Here is a 23718-nt window from a genome sequence, read left to right as displayed (position 1 = left end):
ATAAACCTCCATCCCCAATCGTCTCTCACCACCTCTCAATCCAGCCGATTCTGCTGGGACTCTGCCAAGGTGATATTACTGTTGTTAGCATAACAAAAAGGATAGAGGATCTGAACGGGTTTTTTGTGCTTGTATCAACCTGACCTCCCAGCTCTTTTTGTAGGGCCATCAGCTGTTTTAGCTTCAGAAAGGAGCAAATTGAAAAGTCAGGAATACTAAATTTGATTTTTTCAAAGTTTAATTTCATCCAATTATCAGTAAATGTGTGCATGTTGTGTAACCGCTCAGCTCTTGCTGACAAAACAAAATACACTTTACTATATATTCTATGAAGCGCTTTGAGACTTCTCAACGACATGATAAGGCACTATATCAAATGCAAGGATTGTTATTATAGTATAACATGGACTTCAGTTCTGGCCTTAACTTAAATGTTTAGGTCAATGATCTAGTGATTTTTTAAAAGAATAATTGCTAATAACGACAGCAATTTTATGAAAGAGAAAAAAAGTGTTTCTTGATCAAATTGTGTTTATTAAAAGGACACCGACCTGATATGCCTAGAAGTCGATTCAATCGTATTAGAAGGCACGGGTGTGTGACATGAATGGCACTTGTTTACACAGTGTTGGGACTTATACAGGACCCAGTAAAAAAATACCTTGCCTTTCACAAAGTGAATATTAATAACATTCAGTAATAACATTCCCTCAATAGACTCATTCGTTTTTTTAAAAAGGTGTAGATTAACAGATTGAGGTATTAGAGAAACATACAGAGAAATTAACAATTCAAAATTAAGCCTGAGATTGCACTGTTTGACGGAATTAACATGAGGTCTCCTGTTAGGTAGAAATGCAATTGTAAGGAGCATAAGGCAAAATACTGCAGATGCTAGAAATCTGAAATAAAAATAAAAAACAAAGTTGCTGGGAATACTCAGGAAGTCAGGCAGCATCCATGGAGAGAGGAAAGTGAGTTAACGTTTCCAATCGATGACCTTTCGTCAGAACTTAAAAGAGCATGACATTTTTACGCAGTAAATCTCTTGCCTCTTTGTTCAGAGATGAGAACTCCTGGACTAGTCAACATAAAAATAAAACAGGACTCACGATGCAAAGAGAAACAAACATTCAGTCCTTTCTCACCATTTACCAACATGTTGAAGAGAACGTAGTACTATAGTTTAATTAATGCACTGGGATTTCAGCAAGTGTCTGTTACACAAACTGACCATCTCTCCCTATGAGGGTAAATCAGATATAAATTTATTGCTAATGCATTTTCTGGTTAATTACTATGATTCACTAGAAACTTAGTTTATATTTCACATATACAATAGCAGTTAACAGCCACTTTTAGTACTTTTTTAAAACAAATAAAGTCAGCAGCAGATTTAAAGGCAATATTTTGCAATTCTTCCAAAGTCACGTAGTATTTTCCCCATGTGCGGAAGCAATGACAGACATTGGTTTGTGTACAATTTTTTTTNCTCTCTTCCCAAAGCTGGAATCCTCTTAAGAGCCTGGCGATGGAGCGGTCAGTGCTGACGGAGCCTGTCTGCAAACACATGGCACAGCGACTCTTTAATCTATCAGAGTCTTGAGATCCGGCACGTCCCTCACCCGGAAATCCAAAAGCATCTGCGCATATGCTTTGCCCTGCGAAAACATGTGTTTATCCAGTATTTAATATAGTGGGATGTTAGGAGGCTCTGGGACATGTTTATTCATACAGTATGTGTATCTATACTGTGAATGCCCTGTTAATACTGTTTCAACGTTTAAAAACAAATTGTAATTTTGATGTGGGTTGTTCTAGGAATTGGGATCACCACATTAATTTGGCAAATGTCCTTAATGTCAAATGACCCATCCTCTGTGTTTTTAAAAAAAACATAAGTTTAAGAGTTGCAGACAGTCAGCAGACATTTATTGTTGCACTGGCACAACACCGTTCCCTTTGAGCCATTCAGATACCCTTGCACATCCAGTGGGCATCGCTTTGTTTTGGTCAAAGTATCCAAACCAAACTGAGAGTTCCACGCATCCCACCTACACATGGAAATCCCCTGAAATAAATTGTTGGAATGGAATGCGCACTCTCTTCCCGATAGGGAAGCGTCCTGCTTTCCTAATTCCGGAAAGTACAGGGTGACCAAAAAGTTATGATAATTTCTAAAAACAAACAAAAATACCATCATTTCTTTAGGACTTATTAGACATTTGTAATGGTATTACCACTTTTTTGGTCACCCTGTATTAGGCGCAGGTTGGCAAAAGCCAAGGCTTGGGGACCCCAGTGTGTGAGTTGGGGTACTGCTGGAGTCTAACCAGCTAAAACCGCAGAGCTTTCCATTGAAAGTACTGTCCAGCAAGCTTTCCCGCTGCTTGTCCAGCTAGGACCACCTTACACAGTAGCGCTTTGGCTTGCAGGGTTAGCAGGAGCTGGGTGGGCAGCTCAGACTGCTATGAAACAAATAGTTTTGAAGAACATCTTTATCTGTGCTGTATTCTAAGATTTATAAAGTACTTGTCTTCAAGTGGTCTGTGTGAGGAGCAGGAAACCAGATTAAGCGCAGGGCTCAAATAAATTTGGAGATTGGGGCTACTGTATATGGAGGAAACATTTGTTGGGTAATCAGATACTATAGATTACAGTAATATGCTACCAAAGCCATGTCTTACAATACAGAATTCACAGCAACCTCACACATTCATTTACAATAAACTGCCACTCTCCTGGGAGACCTGGCTTGCTTTAGTAATTACTTATAACGGTCATCTATTGAGACGCCCTTTTTCTCACATTAAATATCTAGAATTGTGCATGTCATTTGGAGGTATGTAAATTGGTTTTATACCTGCGGGTCGCTTCTCAAAGATGCAACACCCCCACCTCCCAGAGAATTCTTGAGAACAAAATTTAAGCCGTGGATTCCTGGAAGCTCAAATCTGAGAACAATGGAATAGGTTTAAACACGTCAGTCAATCAAATCAACCTCTGCAAAACAAACCGCGCTTTAACCTGTTTCAACAGAGTGAGTGCCCAACGAAACTGTGGCTTCATGTTAAGTGAGTGAAACACGAGGTGGGTGGGATTGGCAGGCAGTGTGAATGACTCAACTGTTTTCTCGCGTTTCTCAGCTGATCCCATTCAGCAAAGCAATGTACTTTTGCAGATCCTTATCAAGTGGAAACACTTCAAAGCCTCTCCTGGATTTAATTACTGTTGTGTAGATTGCTGCAGCCATTTGCAAGGCCCCACAAACTGGCACAAAGTGATTAGCAATTGTACATGGGGTTGGGGAAGAGGGAGAAAGGGAAATCACTTGAAGCTGGCTGTAGGAGGGAGTCCAAGGAGGTAATTCTTAGGTTTTGCAGATTAAAATTGTAAATGATGTAAATAAAAATATTTTCTGTTCTATTTTTCCATCAGGAGGACTCTTTGCTATATCTGTCTACTCTCTTCACCATGCTTTGGGCCATTTTCTCCCACCTCCCCATCCTTTTTGCTCCCCCACACCCTCGGACCTCACCCCCAGCAGGGATGAAAACTCTGGACAGTCCAGTGCCTTGATACATCCCTCCTGAAGTGAAAGATGCTGTATAAGTGTAAAATTTGTATTGTACTGTACACTGTTTGGATTCCCTTATCAACAGGTATAGCAAGCATTAAATTGCAGAGATTGTTCGTAAGATATAAGGACCATCTGTGTTCCAAAAAGGCGGCATTATAGAGGAAATCTATAATTTGTGATACAATCATTAATCCTTCATAAGAAAATTGAGAAATTAAACAGATACAGAAAAGACAACAATATAAATCTCAACATTTTCAGGTAAAATGTGCATCAGTGGTTGCTTTATACTTTTTTTTAAAAAAGTCCATTTCTGGATATTGGTTGTGCAAAAATACATACATAAAAATTCGCAAATGCTTGTAAATTTAGTACTGATTATAAACTGTGGTATAGCATCACTTTGTGAGTTGTCATAAATTATACAATACAGTTATCCATAATTTGAATCATAAATAGCAATTTACTGTAGTACTATGTGTAGTCTGTAGCTTAGTGTTTAGAGCACTCGCAAGTGAGGGGACCTGTGTTTGATTCCCAGCTGGGGGAAACGTTGGGCAAGTTTCCTTACTTCACACGCCTCTGTCTACCTAGTAGTAACTAGGAACCCAGTTGTTAGTCAATTGGCTGATCACTTTTCCGGGGATAATAATTCCTTGAAAATAAATAAAAATTTGGTCACTCAATCCACGACTGTTTGACCACTGCTGTGCACAATTGGCTGCCACGTTTTGCTCACCGAATATACAATCAATTCACTTTAAAGTATATTCTGTGAAGCACTTTTGACCCGTCTTGAAGACGTGCTGAAGCGCTATATCAAATGCAAGGTTTATTATATACGGCGTGATGCAATGCAGCCACAGGATCTCTTCAGTCAATATACATATTAATATATTTTTTAAAAATGCTTTGATATAGCTTTTTTCATGTCAGAAGGATGTCTCAAAGCTCTTCACAGGCTATATTGTAAAGTGCATTAACTTTTATAGACATTTCGAATATCAGCCTAAACTATGTGAGTTCTAATACAGTAGTGTTTTGTAAATAATCTCCCAAATAAAATTCTTGTTCAGTGACTTCGAGTGACTGAACAAGGCAGGTGGGCATTAAACTGAACTCAGTTCAATGTCTCATCTGAAGATAGCACTTCTGACAACACACTGCACTGGAGGGTCAGCCTAGCCTAGATTATATGAGTCCCAATGTGGGGGGGTTGAACCCACAACCTTCTGACTCAGAGCAAGGGAGCTACCGACTGAACCAGGCTGACACATTAAGTAGAAGCCACAGGATAAATTTCTGACATTTGAAAGTACAAGTAGCAACACGATGCATGTACATTTATAATGATGTCTCCAGATGATGGCCGTTGTGTAAAGTGGAAACTGGCAGGCATCCCATTCTTGAATACTGATCATGGCAGTCAAACCCAACCCAAGCCAAAAGGCTTGGACTCAATCCAGATAAGTGGCTAGTGCTGAATCTGATGATTATTTAGAACATCAGGATTGGTAACCGCAGGATGGATTAGAGGTTCTTCCTCTCAAAATGACCTTCCTTTTTGAAGTACTATATTTGTCATGTGAAACTAGATTAGATATGACATGGAAAACTAATTCTTATGCAATTGCTCTAAGAATTAATAATGGACAGTTCTGCAAAGTTATTATGGAAACGTTAGTCACATTATTCATATGTAGAGTAGGCTAAATCTCTAAAGGTTCAGTTCCAACAAAAGAATTCTTTTAAAATCTGTGGATGTAATATTAATAGAAATTTAGTGTTGTAAACCATAGTTTAGGCGTTGCCTCATCTTGATGCAGTTTGTGGTAGCCTGGCTCTGTTGGTTGCATTCTCACCTCCGGTTCAGAAAGCTGTGGGTTCTAACCACACTGCACTTTGAACTCACAGTGTACTGATATCCCAATACAGTACTGGGGGTATGCCCCATTGTCTGTCCTTTAGGTCAGACGTTAAGCCTAGGTCCTGTCTGTCTATTCAGGTGGATGTTAAAGATCCCATGGCATTATTCGAAAAGAGAAGGGAGTTTCTCTCAGTGTCTTGGCCAATAATCCCCCCAATTTTTTTTTCATGGCCATTTATGGGTCATTGCTCTGAGCAATTGGGTTGCTGGGTTTGCCTACAAATACACAGTCACTCCCTAACTAATCTTAACCCTGTGAAGCACTTTGGACATCCTCTCGATGTGAAAGGCGTTATATCAAATTCAAGTCTTATTATAACAACATCCACACAACAGTTTCTAGCCGGAGTTGCTGGACAGTGATCAAGAATGGTGTCTGTGGCTGATAGCATTCTTGGGCTAGGGTTAGGAATCTATTCCTGGCTAATTCAGCACAGACAGAGAATTGAACCTTGAATTTCCCTAACATTTCACTGTGTGATGCTTTTATCCACTAGGTCAATTTGGGAGATGCACAATGATATTCAGTAGTTCATAAATAAAATATAACCAGAAAACAAATATTCATAAATGAAAGTAACAGGTTTTTAAATTCGCCAGATTGTGATTTGTAAAAATGTTAACGTTCGGGGCTCTTGAGTTTGCTGTGACTTCACTGAAACTGGAACCCAATACAAGGGTTTCATCAGATATTTTCAAATGTGTATGATGGACTGACTAACCATTCACATTTGCAACATCTCAGATAATTGAGGCTAAGCTGTCTGCCATCTGGAATTAACTAGCAAGAGACATTTTCTGATGGAAGGAATCCAGCTTAACCTCAAGTCTCTTAAGCTTCTGCAACGTCACACCTGCAGTAAGCACAGTTCACGGGGTTTGTTCATCATCTTCTTGGCAGCACTAAGGTTGTGTGAATTGTGGTGAAAACGCATCCTCAAGTTGTACCTGGTGACTGGAGGAAACAGAAGGTGTGGGTTCCCAAAGGCAGAGATATAAATGGTGGACTCACATCCTTGCAATCCATCCCAAATGATTCTGAGTCAGAAGGTTGCGAATTCAAGCCCCACATTAAGATGTTGAATTCTCATAGTCCAAACTGACACTCTAGTGAGGTGCTGGGAGTGTGCTGCATTCTTGCAGGTGCCGTCCTTTCAATGAGCTGTTAAACCAAGAACTAGTCTGCCTGTTCAGGAGGATGTTACAGATCCTTTAGTGCTATTTGAAAGAGAATGAAATTTCTCTCAGTGTCCTGGCCAACAATTCCTCCCATTCACTTCACGGCTGTTTGTGCGACACTGCTGCGCACAAAATTGGCTGCCACCTTCGCCTAAAAAATAGTCCTTACACTTTACGGTATATGATGTGTAGTGCTTTGAGAAATTCTCATAAATTGAAAGGCACTATATCAAATGAAAGGATTATTTTATTATTTATTTCTGCATCTCAAGAGATAATTACGTGCAGATGTCTATTCCTCAGTTACATCCAAATATTATCATCCACACCGAAGTTAGGCTTCAAGCAATTTCATGTATTGAAATCAAAATATTCTATAATTATCACCTCATTTTGTGATATACAGTTGTTTACAGCACTTGCAATTACTGCATATTTTTTGCAGTAAAACCTGTTTCTTTCGTAATGAACAGCATGTTTCGGTTAACCATGCTCTAAAGCTATATTTATCCAAATGAAGAATTAAGGACTTTCTGGATATAATTATAATTATTAGTACTAAAAGTTGCTTGAACTCAGTTACAATTGACTTGCAAGGTTTCAAAACTAAGCAAGCCTGTGTTCAAAACTACAGAAAATTCATTGTAATTGACCCATGTGCAGTGTGGGAAGACAAACAGAGTAGTCAGGACAAATGAAGGAAATCTTTTAGGTTTGAATTACCATGGAACAAAATTGGGTGCGCTATAAGAAAGCCATCAAGTTTTATTATCTACAATATGCAGTTATAGATTTCACTCTGGACATAACTCAGGTCATCTCCAGCTATTGTGGTGCTATTTGTCAAACTATTTCAGTCATTCCAATAACACTCTGCATTATTTCTAATGGCTGAATCCTCGAGTTCCAACACTCCACCTCATAACTTTAGTTCATTTCTGGCACTCTCCTTGATAAAGTCAAGATGCACCTGCCTAAACATCCACCACTATCGTGCCTTTCAGTAAAGTTTGCTCACATGTAGATTTTTCATTGAGACTTTAACTTGTGACAAACATGACCACGAAAAATTTTTCATGGATAAATTAAGTACCTGGTTACCATCTGGAAGTCAGGATTTTCTTTCTCTATAAGATGCTGAAAATATTCCTCCACAGTCTTAGCAGTCAAGATTTTCTTCAGGTATGGATAATACAAGGGATGTCGAGCGATGATGCCTAGATGCACAATCCAGGCAACAAAATGTGTAAATAATACTCTTGTCATTAATTGTCTCAGTCATTTGAAAAATAAGTAGGACTGTGTGAAGATAAAGTTTCATCTGGTAACAACTAAAAAGAACATAATGATGATAAGTAATTTGGTGAAAACTAGCAAACAAATTTCATCAAAAATGTGAGAACTGGATAATGATCATTAATGTCAGTTAGTGAAAATACTTGACAGCCATGTTTAATTAAACAAAACCAAGATTACCAATATTGGCAGAATTCCCTTTGTCACCACTTCGAGCATAAGCCAGCTCTTCTAGTCTGTACCAGTTAGAACCAATGGGTAGGTCTATAAATGTCAACAAATAAAAGAAAGTTAGACCAAGAAATACATAGAATCTTCAACAATGCAAAACAAACTAAATATTTGCAAAATAAAACCTGATTTAAAATTTTCACACACATGCATATATAGATAAAACATTTAAAAGATGTAAACATACAATACTTAAAGACACTTTGCAAAAATGAATACATCAATAAAACTTTGCTCAGAAACTCGTCTTGAATAAAGAGCAATTTCTATGCAGTTATAAACTGAATGCAAGGGTGTAAATTTATCCAGTACATACCCAATATCTGCTCAAAGAACTGTGAATATAATAATCTTTCCATTTGATATAGCAGTTTATTACATTGTCAACATTTTTGAACGTGCTTGAAATGATTCATTGTAAAGTGTAACACTTGTGTATTTAAAGGCTAACAAATAAAGTGTAGTGACTATGTATTTGTAGGTAGTAGTTACTCTGAAAAGAAAACAGCAGGTCAGAAGATTATTTTAAAAGGAACTGACTCTAATACTAATTACTTTAATGCCACTGGGTGTGGGGGTTAATCCCATGCGCATCCAAGTGATCATGATAATTGTTCAGTGTGAAAGCCAATCTGTTAATTAACAGGGAGGGGTTTGACATTTCAAATGGATTTGACATGTTTAAGGAAAACATAAGTCTAAATTGATTTAACTGAACTCAAGTGACATACTTTAAAACAATCTTTTTTTCAAATTAACATTTCACATTAAGTCAATTTTTCTGTTCCATAATTTTGCCCACAAAATACTTCACAATATAAAATGTGAAGTGCTTTGAGACGTTTCAGTGTGATGAGGTAGCTATATCAAATGTAAGGATTATTACTATTATTGTAATTGGCTAAATATATTATCCTTTGTTGAACCTCATTGCAATAATAATAATTCTTGCATTTGATATAGCGCTTTTCACATCTTCTCGACATCTCAAAGCGCTTCACAGAACAGACTGTAAAGTGAATTGACTGTATAATTGTGGTCAAACGCGGCAGCCAATTGCGCACAGCAATGTCCCACAAACAGTCGTAGATTGAAAATGACCAATTTATTATTGTTTTGTTTTGGAGGGATTATTATTAGGCGTGTGGAGTAAGGAAACTTGCCCAAGGTTTCGCCCTTTCTGGAATTGAACCCAGGTGTCTCGCTTGCAAAGCGAGTGCTCTAACCACTGAGCTACAGGACTCCAATAGATCTGCTGTGGTGAAGGCAACACCCTGTGAATCTGGCGAGAAGTTTCTGAGAATCAATGTAACTATCTATGACGAACAGCTCAACAGTAGATGTCGAATGCTTCATTTACCAGTGCTGACCACAGTAAGCTAAACAAAGATGTGTAAGTGTTAGATCCACCAGACCCTGTGCTCACTTACAGATCGTAAATATTTAAACTTTAAATCACAATTGTAAATTTGCCATACACTGACCACCAAGATATCCTCCATCACCTCAACTGCCAATTCATGTAAATTTACTCACAGTCAGAGACTCGCATACTGGTTCTGAGGAATGTCAGCTGGTTAGGCTATCTGCTATAGTTAAGCAGTCCGAGACGCAATCTGGCGTGAAGAGCGCTATATAAATGCAAGTTGTTGAGGGTAAATCCCTAACTGCTCTTATTAACAGACGTTAACTTGGCCCAGGGAAGAGGGGGTGGGGTGGGGGGAGGAAGAGGAGGATGTTAGGTTCATCCTCAAGCCCTGCAATGACTTCCCTTGAGGTGAAAAGCACAGCATTACTTGCATACATCTCAAGGACAAGTAAGATCACTGGGCAGGTTGTCACACAACTGCTCCACTCCGGCTTTGAGTTGGGATGAGACAATATCACATGCACTGTTCTCCACCCCTTTTCTTCCAAAGTAACAACTTCAGGCACAAGGCAACCATTGGTCTATCTAAACTACTCATACAGTTTCTCACAGGATTTCTTCATCTAACTTTTAATAAATCTCTAACTATAATAACCATGAATCATGAAGTGACAGGAACCTGTTAGTTCCTTTGAGACTCTTTGTAGTTCCTTATTCCACCTCAAACCCCAGTGGTTTGCTCCACATGTTTGCTCCCCAGTAAGGAAACTTGCCCAATGTTTCGCCCCATCGGGAATCGAACCAGGTCTCTTGTTTGCGAGATGGATGCACTAATCATTAAGTTCCAATGCTCTGCTCTCATGTAAGAAACAGCCTGATGCTGGAAGAGGTAGATGGTAAGCTAGATATTCTGGAAGGATGCGATCAAATGAGCCTTCAGGAGAGAGGCGAGTGAGGAATGTTGAAGAAAACCTGGCGCTAATTAAGACAATATCTGACGAACAACACTAAACACAAATTTGAACAAGGTTGATTTCTAGTCAACTCGCTTGGAATCACTGTGATTTTTCATGAAATACAGTATGTACAAAAGAAAATAAACCATTTACTAATTCTTATTAATCCCATAGCAAACATTATCAAAAAAAAGCTGGGAGGTTGTTTATCCATGTGAGTATTGTTTGGTTACACTCATTAGTCCCAATCACAAAGACCTACTTTTTGTAAAAAAAATGCCATACTCAACAAAATGTGGTATTAATTCCTCAGCAAATAATCTCCAGCTTTGTTTTAACACCACATCAATTCAGATTTTCTTTACTTCAAACAGTTACTAAAATGTCATTTCTCCATGAAAGCTGGTCTTTGATTGAATTCCGAGTACTGAAATTGATTGAAATAGCCATTAAGGCTTGGAAAACATACCTTCTAACATGTAACACCTGCAAAAATACACACCAAGTGCTTCAGGATCCTTGCTGGTACTTCTCCCTGTTCCTTTTTTTCTCTTTCATTCTTTGAAGTCTCTCTTTGAGTCCCTTTAACTTTCTCCCTTTCTGTCTATGTGTCTCTCCCTCTATTTTCTCCCTCTATGACTGTCTCTCTTTCGCTCTCAAAACCTAAACCATACAAAAGTGTAAATGCTTAACTTTGCACTACAAGAAAAAAAACTAAATGTGAGAAGTTATGCATATGAATGCGAGCTTATGAGGCCTGCAATTTACTGTCCCTGTTATGTCCTCAGTAACCTTTTATATGCACTCAACTGCAGATTCTCACAGCCCCTTCCGTATCAGAGTCCAATGTTAGTGAGGGACATATGGATAATTGCCATGAGGATTAGCAGCGCTCCACTATGTGTGGTTGAGTTCCTGGCTCAGTGTCGTGCTCCACTACTGCCAAGTGTTCGGACCTACCCTGCTTGAGGGATGCTATATAAATGCAAGTTGTTGTTGTTCGTTGAAATGTCCTCTGAAAATGCCTTAGGGAGCCAGCTGTTGCAATCCCCACCTTCTGAGGGTAACCAAAAATGGGGACTTAAATGCTGGACCTGTCAGCTTTGACAACATTGTAAGACAGGATGAAGAAAAATAGGAGGTTCATGCGCTCTACAGACACAACACTTTTACATTTACGTAATGTATTTCATATCAGGAGAATGTCTTAAGTGCTTCACAGAGCCGACTTGGAGACCGTGCTGAAGCTGAAGGAGCTGAATGGGAACAGGAAGGACGTATAAGCGATATAACTTATCAAGTGCAAATTAAAAGAGATGTTGCAGTGTCCATTAGCTCCTTGCATTACACAATGATTGAGCAATAACAGGGTGAACAGGATGCTGGGCTATACTGCCAAATCAGCTGCTCATGCTGTACAATGCTGTGGTTAGACCACACCTAAAATATTATATACAGTTCTGATTGCTGCGCCACTAGTGGCTTCTCAGAGGAGAAACAAGAATAAATTCTGAGGAATTATCAGATTAACCTAGGGCTCTTCAGCTTTGGAACTAAACATCATGAGACAAACCCTTATAGAGGCATATAAATTGGAACATAGAAAGTTTTTAACCCAGAATAATACTTCAATACTTTCAGATAGTCCAAGGCAGCAGGCAAGAGTGCACATGTTACAATACAATTTGCATCTATATAGCACATTTCACATTGGAAGGAAGTCTCAAAGTACTTCACACAGCTGACTGGGCGTCTGAGCTGGTAGGTGATGGGGGAGGAGGGGAAGAGCTGAGTAAGTGTGAAGGTGTGAGGAGGAACATTTATTTACAGAGATTGTGGTTAACGGCTGTAACAAGTTATCAGGATAGGTGGTCGAGATCAAGTCGCTGGATTCATTTAAGAAACAGTTTGATGCTGTAAACAGATGATAGTTCTTAGCCAAAGGGCTTTTTTCATCTACACCTCTCTTGTGAATATTTTTATATTTTTAAGTATTATTGTATTAAGTTTCAGCTTTCCTCAAGATGAGAGATGTCAGCAATGGGAAATGGAAGGCCTCGATACGTTTGGTAGAAATGACTTTTCACACACCTTTAAGGTCGTCCTCTTGTTGTTCTACATCTCCCTCCGAAGAGGCTGAGGCAGGGTTGTCACAGTCCTCCTTAAATGTTTCCATAAGCTTTCCATTCAGAAATACATCAATCTATGAAAACACATATTTCAACGATAGCATACATTTTTGACAACATGCACAACCAAGCAAATGCGCAGAAGTCTGCTAATTGTTGCATCAAAGTTACTATAACAAAGGAATGTATTTCTTCTTTGTGTATATAATATATATTATGTGTATATATATTATATATAATACCCTTTGCTGCGGAATAGATACATGAAACATAATTTTTGTCTTTAGGCTGTATAATATTGTACAACTGCTGATTTTAGTTGACCTTCTTCGGATATCACTGATAACCCAAATGTAACATTATATCAATACTAACAACTAAAGCTCTAAAATATGCCAATAAAGACTTAGCACTGTAAAACAAAAGAGGTTTATCTCAGGACTGCAAAGCACACAACTCTGAAATTGCCATATATTGACCTTGAGTCTCAGGCATGACGGTGATATGCTACTTAGCTTCACCAGCTAAAAGGCCAGCTATACTTGAGTGTTAAAAAGCCATACAAATAGATGTGGGCTTCAGTATTATATAAAAGAATAAGGGAATGCTAGGATTGCACTGTCCAGTTAGAGGAGAGTTAAAACATGACTTCAATTGTCATTATGTTTCCATGCAGCCATGTACATGGTGAACAATTCTGCAGTTTACGTGTGTGGCATTTTGTAGTTAGAATAATCATTGTTATTTATGAGGTGCAATACCAATAGCAGTGTACGTGTGTGTCTTGTGTGTGTGGGGGGAGAGAGAAGAGGTGGACTGATAAGATATTATCCCAATTATACTACTTTATTGTTAAAAACATGGACTTCTGACAATTTTATGAAACATTTCACCAAAAACATTGGTTTGGTTGAACTTATTTGAAACGAGACATAGTTAGCCCAAAAGGAGTGTTTTTATAATTTGGAATTTTTAGGCTGCTTTCGATATCAACAAGATTTCAGGTGGTGACAGGAGAAGGGAAGGCACAATAGACAGAGCTGAGAAAGAGCAACGTACACCATTGGGATGTCAGTTTTGCAGCGATAAATGTTAAAACAAGCTGAAAGAGATCAAGCTACTCAATACCCTGTAATAACTGATGTCATGTCTTCCTTCTTACAGTAAATGTTGTACTTAAGATTATTTAATTCACTTTGCAACCTTAGAATCAACATGTATTAGCATGCAGTTGTGAAAGAGAATATCACTGATCTCTGAAGATCATCCTTCACATCTGGAACAGGTATGATGGAGAATGGCCTTGTTAGCATTCTATACTTAATTACAATGGAACATTACAGGGTGGAAATAGATCATCAGCCCAACTTGTCCGTACCAGTATCATTACTGCAAATGAGTCTCGACCCTTAATGTTGACTGAAATGAACATACTTGATGACCAAGAGAGACAAACTAAGGGAATTGCCCAGGGTTATATGGTGCAAGATGATCATCTATTAAAGGCAATTACATAAAAAGTCCTAACATCTTGTGATTTCCTCTGGTTCATGACTTGGGCAAATTAACTGACATGTGGAGGATAAGGAATGAAGAATGAATCAATCAATCGTACGGAGTAAAACGTTAAACAATCTAAAAATAGAAATGGTTTGTTTTACAGAATTCTTAGTCTACATGTTGTGACATGCAGTGGAGGTCAGATTTAGTTCAGAATCTGCTGCCTGAAAATGCTTCACTGCCAAGGTCTCTCATACGGATTTGTTACCATACCGTGATGTCCTTTTTTGGATACAGGAAGAAGAATGGCTTCAGAATGGGAGATCTATGGAAAGAAAGAGGAACATCTAAGAAGAAGGGCATGACTTACGTACAGAGTTGTACAGGACTCTTGAATGATTTACTTTACTTCATAGCATCACCATTGCTAATTGATGAAGGTCAAAATAAAACAATAATGAAAATTATAATAAATAATAATAATCCTTGCATTTGATATAGCGCCTTATCATGTCTTCTAGACGTCTCAAAGCGCTTCACAGAATATACTGTAAAGTGAATACTGTAAAGCGAATTGACTGTATATTTTGTGGGCAAAATGTGGCAGCCAATTGTGCAAGCAGTATCCCACAAGCGACCAAATTATTTTAAAAATTTATTTTGACTAAGTTATTACTGCTGGAAAAGCGATCCGCCAATCGACTAACAACCGGGTTCCTACTTACTGCTAGGTTAACAGAGGCGTGTGGAGTAATTAAACTCTCCCAATGTTTTTACCCTGCCCAGGAATCAAACCCAGGTCCTCTCGCTTGAGAGGCAATTGCTCTACCCACTAAGTTACAAGATTTCACATCAACCACAAGTCATGGTTGACTCATGAGATACCCGCTCAGAAGCACTGAAAATAGAGTTGGGATTGGGATATATCGTCACGAGCAATGCAATGGACATTTTTCTTTTGCATCATAATTTTGCCTACAAAATACAGAGTCACTATAATAATAATAATCCTTGCATTTGATATAGCGCTTTTCACGTCGGGAGGACGTCGCAAAGCGCTTCACAGAACACACTGTAAAGTGAATTGTCTGTATATTTGTGGGCGAACGTGGCAGCCAATTGAGCACAGCAATGTCCCACAAACAGTCGTAGATTGAAAATGACTAATTTATTATTGTTTTGTTTTGGAGGGATTATTATTAGGCGTGTGGAGTAAGGAAACTTGCCCAAGGTTTCGCCCTGCCTGGAATTGAACTCAGGTCTCTCACTTTATAGTAAACCCTGTGAAGCACATTTGAGACATTTCGATAACATAATATCAAATCCAAGGATTATTATGATATGGGAGTATTGATGGATTCAAAAGCAGGACTGCCATTCTTCATCCATAATGAATAGGCACACAACAATTTACATATCACATGAATAATTTCCAATGACAAACACAAACATTTAGACTTTAAGATTGCAGTGAGAAAATTTCCAGAAGCTGGAGATTTAGGATCCGTGCAAAGTTTCAGCATTTCAGTGTTCCACTGAGGATTAGTCAATGCAGCTAAACTAGTTACACATTGTACTGTACAGTGATTTAAATCAGTTCAGTAAAACATACTTTTGTGGTGCCTTTAAATTTGATGTACAAAATGTTTTGGCTTACTGTTCAGTTATAAAACTTTTTAGTATGTTCAATACAACCTTTGTTGTTTGCAATGGGTTAATGAGGTGTTGTCACATTTCAGATATACCTCCCCAACCCTTGGGAGTTTCTTGTCCATTCATCTCACATTAACTAATTAGTCATAAACTCTGTCAAGTACACCTTACAAAGAACACTTAGACAGGTGGAAAACATAACTCTCTGAGGTAGATAAATGGTCATTTAGCTTGTGCACAGAGAACATTTCCAACAACCCTTTCTAACAAGCTGACATATGGCAAAAATATATTCCAGAACGCACATTTTCTGCATTGCATAATTTTAAAAAGGATATCCAATTGTTTTGATGGCGTGTAATTTTAAGTGTAGATTACCAAAAATTGATAATTTGTTTAAAAAAGTCAGAATATTTGTATTGCAAAATTAAAGGCTTACAATCGATTTTTAGATCCATGGGGTAAAGCACATTAAACATTATGCGCAACATTTACATGATAAAACTCTTGTTTTAGTCAATCAGATTTACATTGTCTCCAGGCCCTCATACTCACACTTTGGGTCTTCCTCCAACAATTCCAGTGAGACCTGGTGCTGCACAAAAACACAGACAAATAGTTTTTAAGCAGCAATACTTAATAGATGCCAAATCAATTGGGTTGTTTAAAACGGAAGTTAGTTGATAAGAAATAATGAGTCCATTTAATATAGTGACTTTCACTTCAGAAGGATATCTCAAAGCATTTCACAGGATTTACTATAAAGTGTAGTGACTGTTGGCGAAGGTGGCAGCCAGTTTGTCCCACAACAGCGATTTCCCACAAAGAGCCATGAAGTGAATGAGTGATTTTATTTGGGGTTTATTAGTCAGGATACCAGGAGAAAAACCTTCATTTTTCAAATAGTGCCATGGTACCATTAGCATCCACTTGAACAGACAGACAAGACCTTAGTTTAACGTCTCATTTAACACCTATTATTTGCAATAAGTTCTGGGTTCTTACATTATATACCATGCAAGAAACATGTAGTATATTAAGGGTTTGGTGCTGTCATTGCAAATGTATCAAATAACACGAATGTGAGCTTATTACCTTCTGCACTTGATTCATCACTCCAAGATGTTATCCCATGTGAAGTCACGATTAAATGTAAGTAGTTGTTGTTGTTGATTGTGTTCTTGTTCAATCAGTACAAACTTTTTTTTAAAAAGTATGACAATACATTGTCATGGCAAAATTAAATTCTGTCGTTGAAATTACACTGCACTGCACACAGAAGTCCTGTAGCTCAGTGGTTAGAGCGCTCGCTTTGCAAGTGAGAGACTTGAGTTCAATTCCAGGCAGAGGGTGAAACCTTGGGCAAGTTTCCTTACTCCACACAGAGCCTAATAATAATCCCTCCAAAAAAAAACAATAATAAATTGGTCATTTTCAATCTACGACTGTTTGTGGGACATTGCTGTGCGCAATTGGCTGCCGCCTTCGCCCACAAATATACAATCAATTCACTTTACAGCATATTCTGTGAAGCGCTTTGAGATGTCTAGAAGCTGTGAAAATGCTATATCAAATGCAAGGATTATTATTATTACTTTATGTTGAAGGTTTTCCTGCATGTTTGTTATCCATTAGCACAAGACAGTAAAATACCTCATGTTTAAAACATACTGCCAAAGCTTCCTTCTGTCTCTAGAAAGGGATCCTGGCCAACAATTGCCCAGATAAAATTAATCATTCACTTAATTGCTGTTTGTGGGCACTGGTGTGCGCAAATTGGCTGCCTTTTCGCCTACAAAATACAGTCACTACACTTTACAGTAGAACCTTATGAAAAGCCTCAGGGCATCTCGACAACATGATTAGGCACTATAGCAAAGGATTTTTTAAAATTTCATCAATTTTCAAAAAGAGCTAAAAAAAAAGCCCACAGATAGCAATGTATTTCCAGCAGCGAAAAAGTGACAGCCATACAATAATTAGGGAAATACTCAGTGTGTGTTCTACAGTAACTGCTGGTAGCCTTGTTTCAATATTTAGACAGTTTCGTAGTTAAGAGGATAAATAGTCGTGTACAGTGTCAACCAACAGCCTCTGCAGTATCACCCAGCGGACACTTGGGAGTCACTTAAGGGTCAGCAATTATTTTCTTTAAAGATATCTTGAGTGGACCCAGGCTCCCACGTATTTTTAAATATTCTCAGACTTTTGTGAAGGTCTTTCAAGCAAAGTTCAAGAAGATATAAATTTAGCCAACTATTGCAATCAGAAATTTTAGCTCTCTTCCCACCCCCAATGTCACAAGGTTATAATAGTAATAATATTCCATGCATTTGATATAGCTCCTATTACATCAAAACAGCTCAGAATCATTTCAGAGTTTTCTATCGATTGTATTGACTTATACAGGGTGACCAAAGAGTCACGATACCATTACAATGTCTAATAAGTTTTAAAGAAATTATATATTTATTTTTAGGTAATAGGTGAACCATTATTTGTAGTTGGTTCACTTGTGAACTTTTTGGTGAACCACTATTTGTAGTTGACTGCAGTAAATTTATACATAAAATGTCTCAGAAACAGTCAAAAAGTGAATAATTTTTTTTCTTTCTGGGGACTATTGGCCAGGTCACTGGAAGAAATTTCCTTCTTTCTTGAGTAGTGTCATGAGATGTTCAACGCCTAGTTGAACAGGTAGACAGGACCGTGCTACTACTGTTCATCCACATGACGACACCTCAAACAGTACAGTGTGCCTCTTTGCATGCAATGGAGTCTAGACTAGACTATGAGGTTCAAGTCCCCATGTGGGGTTTGAACCCACAACCTTCTGACACAGAGGCTTAATGCTACCAACTGAGCCAGGCTGACATCTATGACTATGGCTCACAATGAGATCCACTACACAAGTCTAGACAGTGAATATCAACAGGCTATTTAATCAGGGCCAGAGGAGTTAGTGAGCCCAGAAGGTAGTTCACAGCTGAGCCCATGCTGGTCCTTACCCACATACTCTACATACATATCTCGCTTCAATTCATAGTTTACATTTAAAATCATATCTACTAGTTCTGTTCTCATTATTAAGCCAAATGACCCACCTCTTGTCATTTTGAAGATGTGACTGATTTCCAATGAGAACAAGTTCAACTCTGCAATTTTTTCCTGGAAACTTCAGAGCTTGAATCATCTTTTCTCTGAACTAATTCAATGCCCTTTTGAAAGTGGAGTGCCCAAAACTGCACCTAATATTCCACATGTGGCCTCAACGGTTATTTACACAAGATTGGAATAAAATGTCTCAACTTGAAGTGAAATGCCCTTAAATATAATCTAGTACTTGATTATTGTCACTAAGAGTAACTTCACATTCACTTTCAGTGACTGGTCAATAGTCACTTGGAAATACAGACCGCAGACAACTGTCTGTGACCCTTATTAATGAATACAACACCACCTAGCAAGAAGGTGTTCCAATGAACCTTTTCAAGGTATTGGATGCTGTCACATTCCTTCACAACAAATGGATCTGTCATAGGGAATGACTGAGAGTATACAAGAGATTGTGATCTTCCTGGGTACAAAAGTTTTGGATTTCAGTTCTGCATTAGGATCTGATCTCACCATCCAGACTGACACTCTAGTGCAATATTGGGGGGAGTGTGGCACTCTCAGAGCCATTATGTTTCAGATAAGACACTGATCCAAGGTCTTATCTGTCTGTTCAGGTAGATGTTAAAGATCACGATTTGAAAAGGGAAGGGAGTTTCTCCCGATGTCCTGGCCAAAAGTGACATTCACCTCATAGCTATTTGTAGAACTTGCTGGTGCAAATCGGTTGCCATGTTGGCCTATGAAAAAGGTCATTGCACTCAATAGTAATTACTGGGAAGCATTTTCGAAAGTTTCGACATGTTAAAATGCAAGCTCTTTCTAATGTTTTTAGTTTACAATTCCCACAAAGGTGCAACTTTTCAGCGTCAGTACCCCAAATGCATTTCTAAGTGGCGAGGGTAGATTTTCACTCCAACAAAGCTATCAATTACACAGAAAAGCGAAAACAAAAATGCTTCAAGCTGAAGCCTAAATCCTTTCATAAATGTCTGCAGTCATTAAAATGAGAGCGTGGCTTTGAGAAGATTGATTTAAATTCAGAGAGGCTGAGTTGAGAACAAATGCCTTTTATTCTGCTGTTTTTCACTTGGAGGGGAGGGAGGAAAAAAGCCTCCTGGCAACCCAAGATCTGCATTTTCAGGTTGATTTGGTTCCTTAAAGTATTTAAACAAGATTATTCTTGACGATTCGGAGGTACGCTTCTGGGGAGCTGTTCCGTCAGTCTCAGAATTAGGTCATCATTGAAACGTTCAGAGGAGTCTGAAAGAAAGTCACATAAAAGGGTCCTAGAAGGTACTGGTCCAAATAACCCGAGCAGGATTAGTTGCTTCCCAATTCTGACAGGATTATCTGATGCCCTCACTATGCCAATTTTTGGTGCCAGAGAAGCAGACTGCGTAATACTGTCTGAGTGCTGTTGGCTGGGGTGGAACGGTCACATGCGTTTGGCTGTTCCAGTGTCCTCCAATGACTCAGAAATAAAAATCACATCTGTTCAAGAATGGATTGATTGAGCCAGTCATGAGAGTGTCCTAGATTATAGAAGGGAAGGTGATCTGGCTCCATACATCATCCCTGCCTTCCAATCCGCTAGCCCACCCACTCAAGAAATCAGCTTGCAGTGGTAGGCAAGAACAAATCTCAATTTAAAAACAACTGGCTATGATGCACATTGGATGGTGCAAGGTGTCAGCGCCATATTTTAGACTTGAGCAGACAGATTCCCCTTCAGGGACAAATAACTACTGTATTACTCATTCCATATTTCTCATTATACGGTCTGACAACCACCCTAGGTGGGGCCCAATGAAGCACTTGATGACCTTAGGAACACAAGAAATCATGGAAAGCCATCGTACAATCAGATTCACTTCCTCCCCAGACCACAGACACAAGTCTATAATAATGGATTCTACCCGAGTATTTAATCTCGGCAGGAAAAGTTCCCTATCCTTTCACTGTGATCCAAAGATAACCAAGACAAAGTACAGAATGTCTATCTATCTCCACTGTTCAACACTAACTATGGAGTCCTGTAGCTCAGTGGTTAGAGCACCCGCTTTGCAAGCGAGAGACCTGAGTTCAATTCCAGGCAGAGGGCGAAACCTTGGGCAAGTTTCCTTACTCCACACAGAGCCTAATAATAATCCCTCCAAAACCAAAAACGATAATAAAATTGGTCATTTTCAAATCTACAACTGTTTGTGGGACATTGCTGTGCGCAATTGGCTGCCGCGTTCGCCCACAAATATACAGTCAATTCACTTTACAGTGTGTTCTGTGAAGCGCTTTGGGACGTCCTCCCGACGTGAAAAGTGCTATATCAAATGCAAGGATTATTATTATTATTAACTGTCTGCTTTCTGCAAACAACATCTGCTTAGTCATGGAAAGTATTGTTGATCCATGGAACATTTAATAGTATCCATTCATATTCACTCCTGTAATCGCCAATCAATATTCTAACACATTCCCTTATTTGTTTTTTTAACAAGGGAGTTAATCAGCCCCGGGTTAAAGGTCTCCATTAATACTCCTTCACAGTGATGTAAAACAAACATCCAGTATAGTGAATATAAAGTGTCACCAATCTAGACAGGGATAATTGTTCTGAATACAAATGCAATGCAAAATCGCTAACAACAACTTGCATTTATATCTCCCTTCATGAGGGCTAGCATCTTGGAGCATTTTCTAATGGTGGAGCTTGATGTTGAGCCAGGAAGAAAGAAGTGGTGACCATAGGTACGGTCGAAGAGGAAGGTCCCCAGACGTGACCTGAAGGCAGACAAAAAGGGGGCAAGGCAGAGGGATTGAGGCATAGTGACTGAAAGCATTGTCACTGAGGGTGAAGCAGAGAGAACAAGCTTGACACCAAGCGATGTTACAATTATAGCAGGCTAGCTACTTCCAGTTCACAAAGGACACCTTAAAAATAACAATGCCTTAAAATACCCCTTCAGGTGCAAAGTCCTGGGTCTTAAGTTGCGTAAGGAGAATTACATTCTCAGTAGTTTATTTAACACGAGAAAAGGCCCATTGTATCTATGATGGCTCTTTGGAAGAGCAATCCTTTCAATCCCATTTACCTGCCTTTCCCCCATATTACTGTAATTTACTCCTTTTTTAAATATCTAGCTCTGCACATGTGATGTCCTTCTTGGATTCAGCCTCAGGCAAACAGACTGGTAATATAACTGGGGTCTGCTGGATTCAAATTGCTCTACGGGAGGCCAATGAATTCAATGTAAGCAGCGCTTACTGTGGCATATACGCTCTCCTTTTGCTTAACCCCAATTCTGTCTAATTCTCCAAACCTCAACTGCAGACCATTGTAAAATGAGCAGAATTTATCCTCCTCAACTCAAAGACATTTTTCAAACATTTAGACCTGAGCAAATAAATGTTTCTATTGACTCAAATTCAAGCAAAGAGGTTTATTGGCTAATATTTTGACTGGTCAATTTCTATTTAGAAGATAAAGGGAAAACTAAAGCTGGACACATGGGAAATTATGAGATGCTGAAATCTGCCAAAGGAAAAAGACATGATTTCAAAAAGAAATCTAAACTGCCAATTAAAATACTTGAATTAAACTGTATGCTGCCTTGTGGAATACAAATCCAATGAGTTGCTTAGTATGGAGGAAGTTTTGTCAACAGTTTTAGCAAAATTACTGAGCGCTAAGGACTATCATAAGTAGCTCTCCTATTGTACATACCACACAGAGGGTGTTTATAACACAGAATGGTTTGCTACAAGTAGCTACTGAGGCTGAGAGAACAACAACATATAAAAGAAATTGGTTAAGTATCTAAAAAAGGGGTATGGGAAAGGAGGAGGGAATTAGGGTTAAACTGAATAGCTCCATTGGAGTTTAGGCTGTTCCCTCACCATGCTGAAATGAAATCTCTTTTCTCTGTCTTCCGACTCTCACTAATACTTTATTTCCTAAAACCTCAGAATTTCTTTGATCTTCAGTGGGTGAAGCAGAACAAGAGTGGCTTCTATTTTGGCACAAGATCAGAGGGGTCCACTTAAGGCCACAGACTCTTCTAGACTTCCTGCTGCCATCATGCTTATTTTGCAATTGTGTGCCAAGTTTGCTGCTGGAATATGTGTGTGTGATAATATTAATAATCCTTGCATTTGATATAGCGCCTTATCATGTCTGTGAGATGTCTCAAGGCACTTCACAGAATATACTGTAAAGTGAATTGACTGTATATTTTGTGGGCGAAACACGGCAAACAATTATGCAAAGCAGTGTACCACAAACAGTTGTGGATTGAGTGAACAATTTTTTTTTTTTTTTGAAGGAATTATTACCCCCAGAAAGGCGATCCGCCAATCAACTAACAATTGGTTTCCGACTTACTGCTGGTATATAGAGGCGTGTGGAGTAAGGAAACTTGCCCAACATTTCACTCTGCCCGGAATCGAACCCGGGTCCTCTCGCTTGCGAGGCGTGTGCTCTAACCACTGAGCTACAGGACTCTACGGGTCCTGTGGAACGTGTGGGTTCCAGAACAGGCTACACAAGAGGCACAAGTAGTAGTGTAAAGATATTTTGTTGAAAAAAAATTACACTTTATTGTGGCTCTCTGCAATGAATTCCTCCTGCCATACTGGGATGCTGAGAAACTGCAGGAGGAATAATTAACCTATTGCCCTCTCCTTCTAATAATTGCCTCTAATTGCTACCTGCTTTGGATAAAGAAATGTACTAATGAGAGAGAGCTCTGCAGGAGGGGGGGGGATTTTTTTTAAATGTCTTCCTG

General features: G+C 38.8%; 1 protein-coding gene across 1 annotated transcript in view; it reads right to left on the bottom strand.

Annotated features, from left to right (window-relative positions):
• Positions 1-513: 513 nt before the first annotated feature.
• lratb.1 (lecithin retinol acyltransferase b, tandem duplicate 1) overlaps positions 514-23718 on the bottom strand; it is a 63491-nt gene continuing 40286 nt past the window's right edge. The window contains exons 14-20 of the mRNA XM_042340390.1: positions 16376-16415; positions 14441-14492; positions 12630-12741; positions 8163-8246; positions 7780-7903; positions 2864-2954; positions 514-1661 (exon numbers count right to left, since the gene is read on the bottom strand). Coding sequence (XP_042196324.1) covers positions 1587-1661; positions 2864-2954; positions 7780-7903; positions 8163-8246; positions 12630-12741; positions 14441-14492; positions 16376-16415 — 578 coding nt within the window. The 3' untranslated portion in view covers positions 514-1586. The remainder of the gene's footprint in view (positions 1662-2863; positions 2955-7779; positions 7904-8162; positions 8247-12629; positions 12742-14440; positions 14493-16375; positions 16416-23718) is intronic.

This window comes from Callorhinchus milii, unplaced genomic scaffold (genome assembly GCF_018977255.1).
Source record: "Callorhinchus milii isolate IMCB2004 unplaced genomic scaffold, IMCB_Cmil_1.0 Scaffold1, whole genome shotgun sequence".
Lineage (NCBI taxonomy): Eukaryota > Metazoa > Chordata > Chondrichthyes > Chimaeriformes > Callorhinchidae > Callorhinchus > Callorhinchus milii.
The sequence above is the reverse complement of the archived record's forward strand: the minus strand, read 5'-3'. Positions and strand labels throughout refer to the sequence as shown.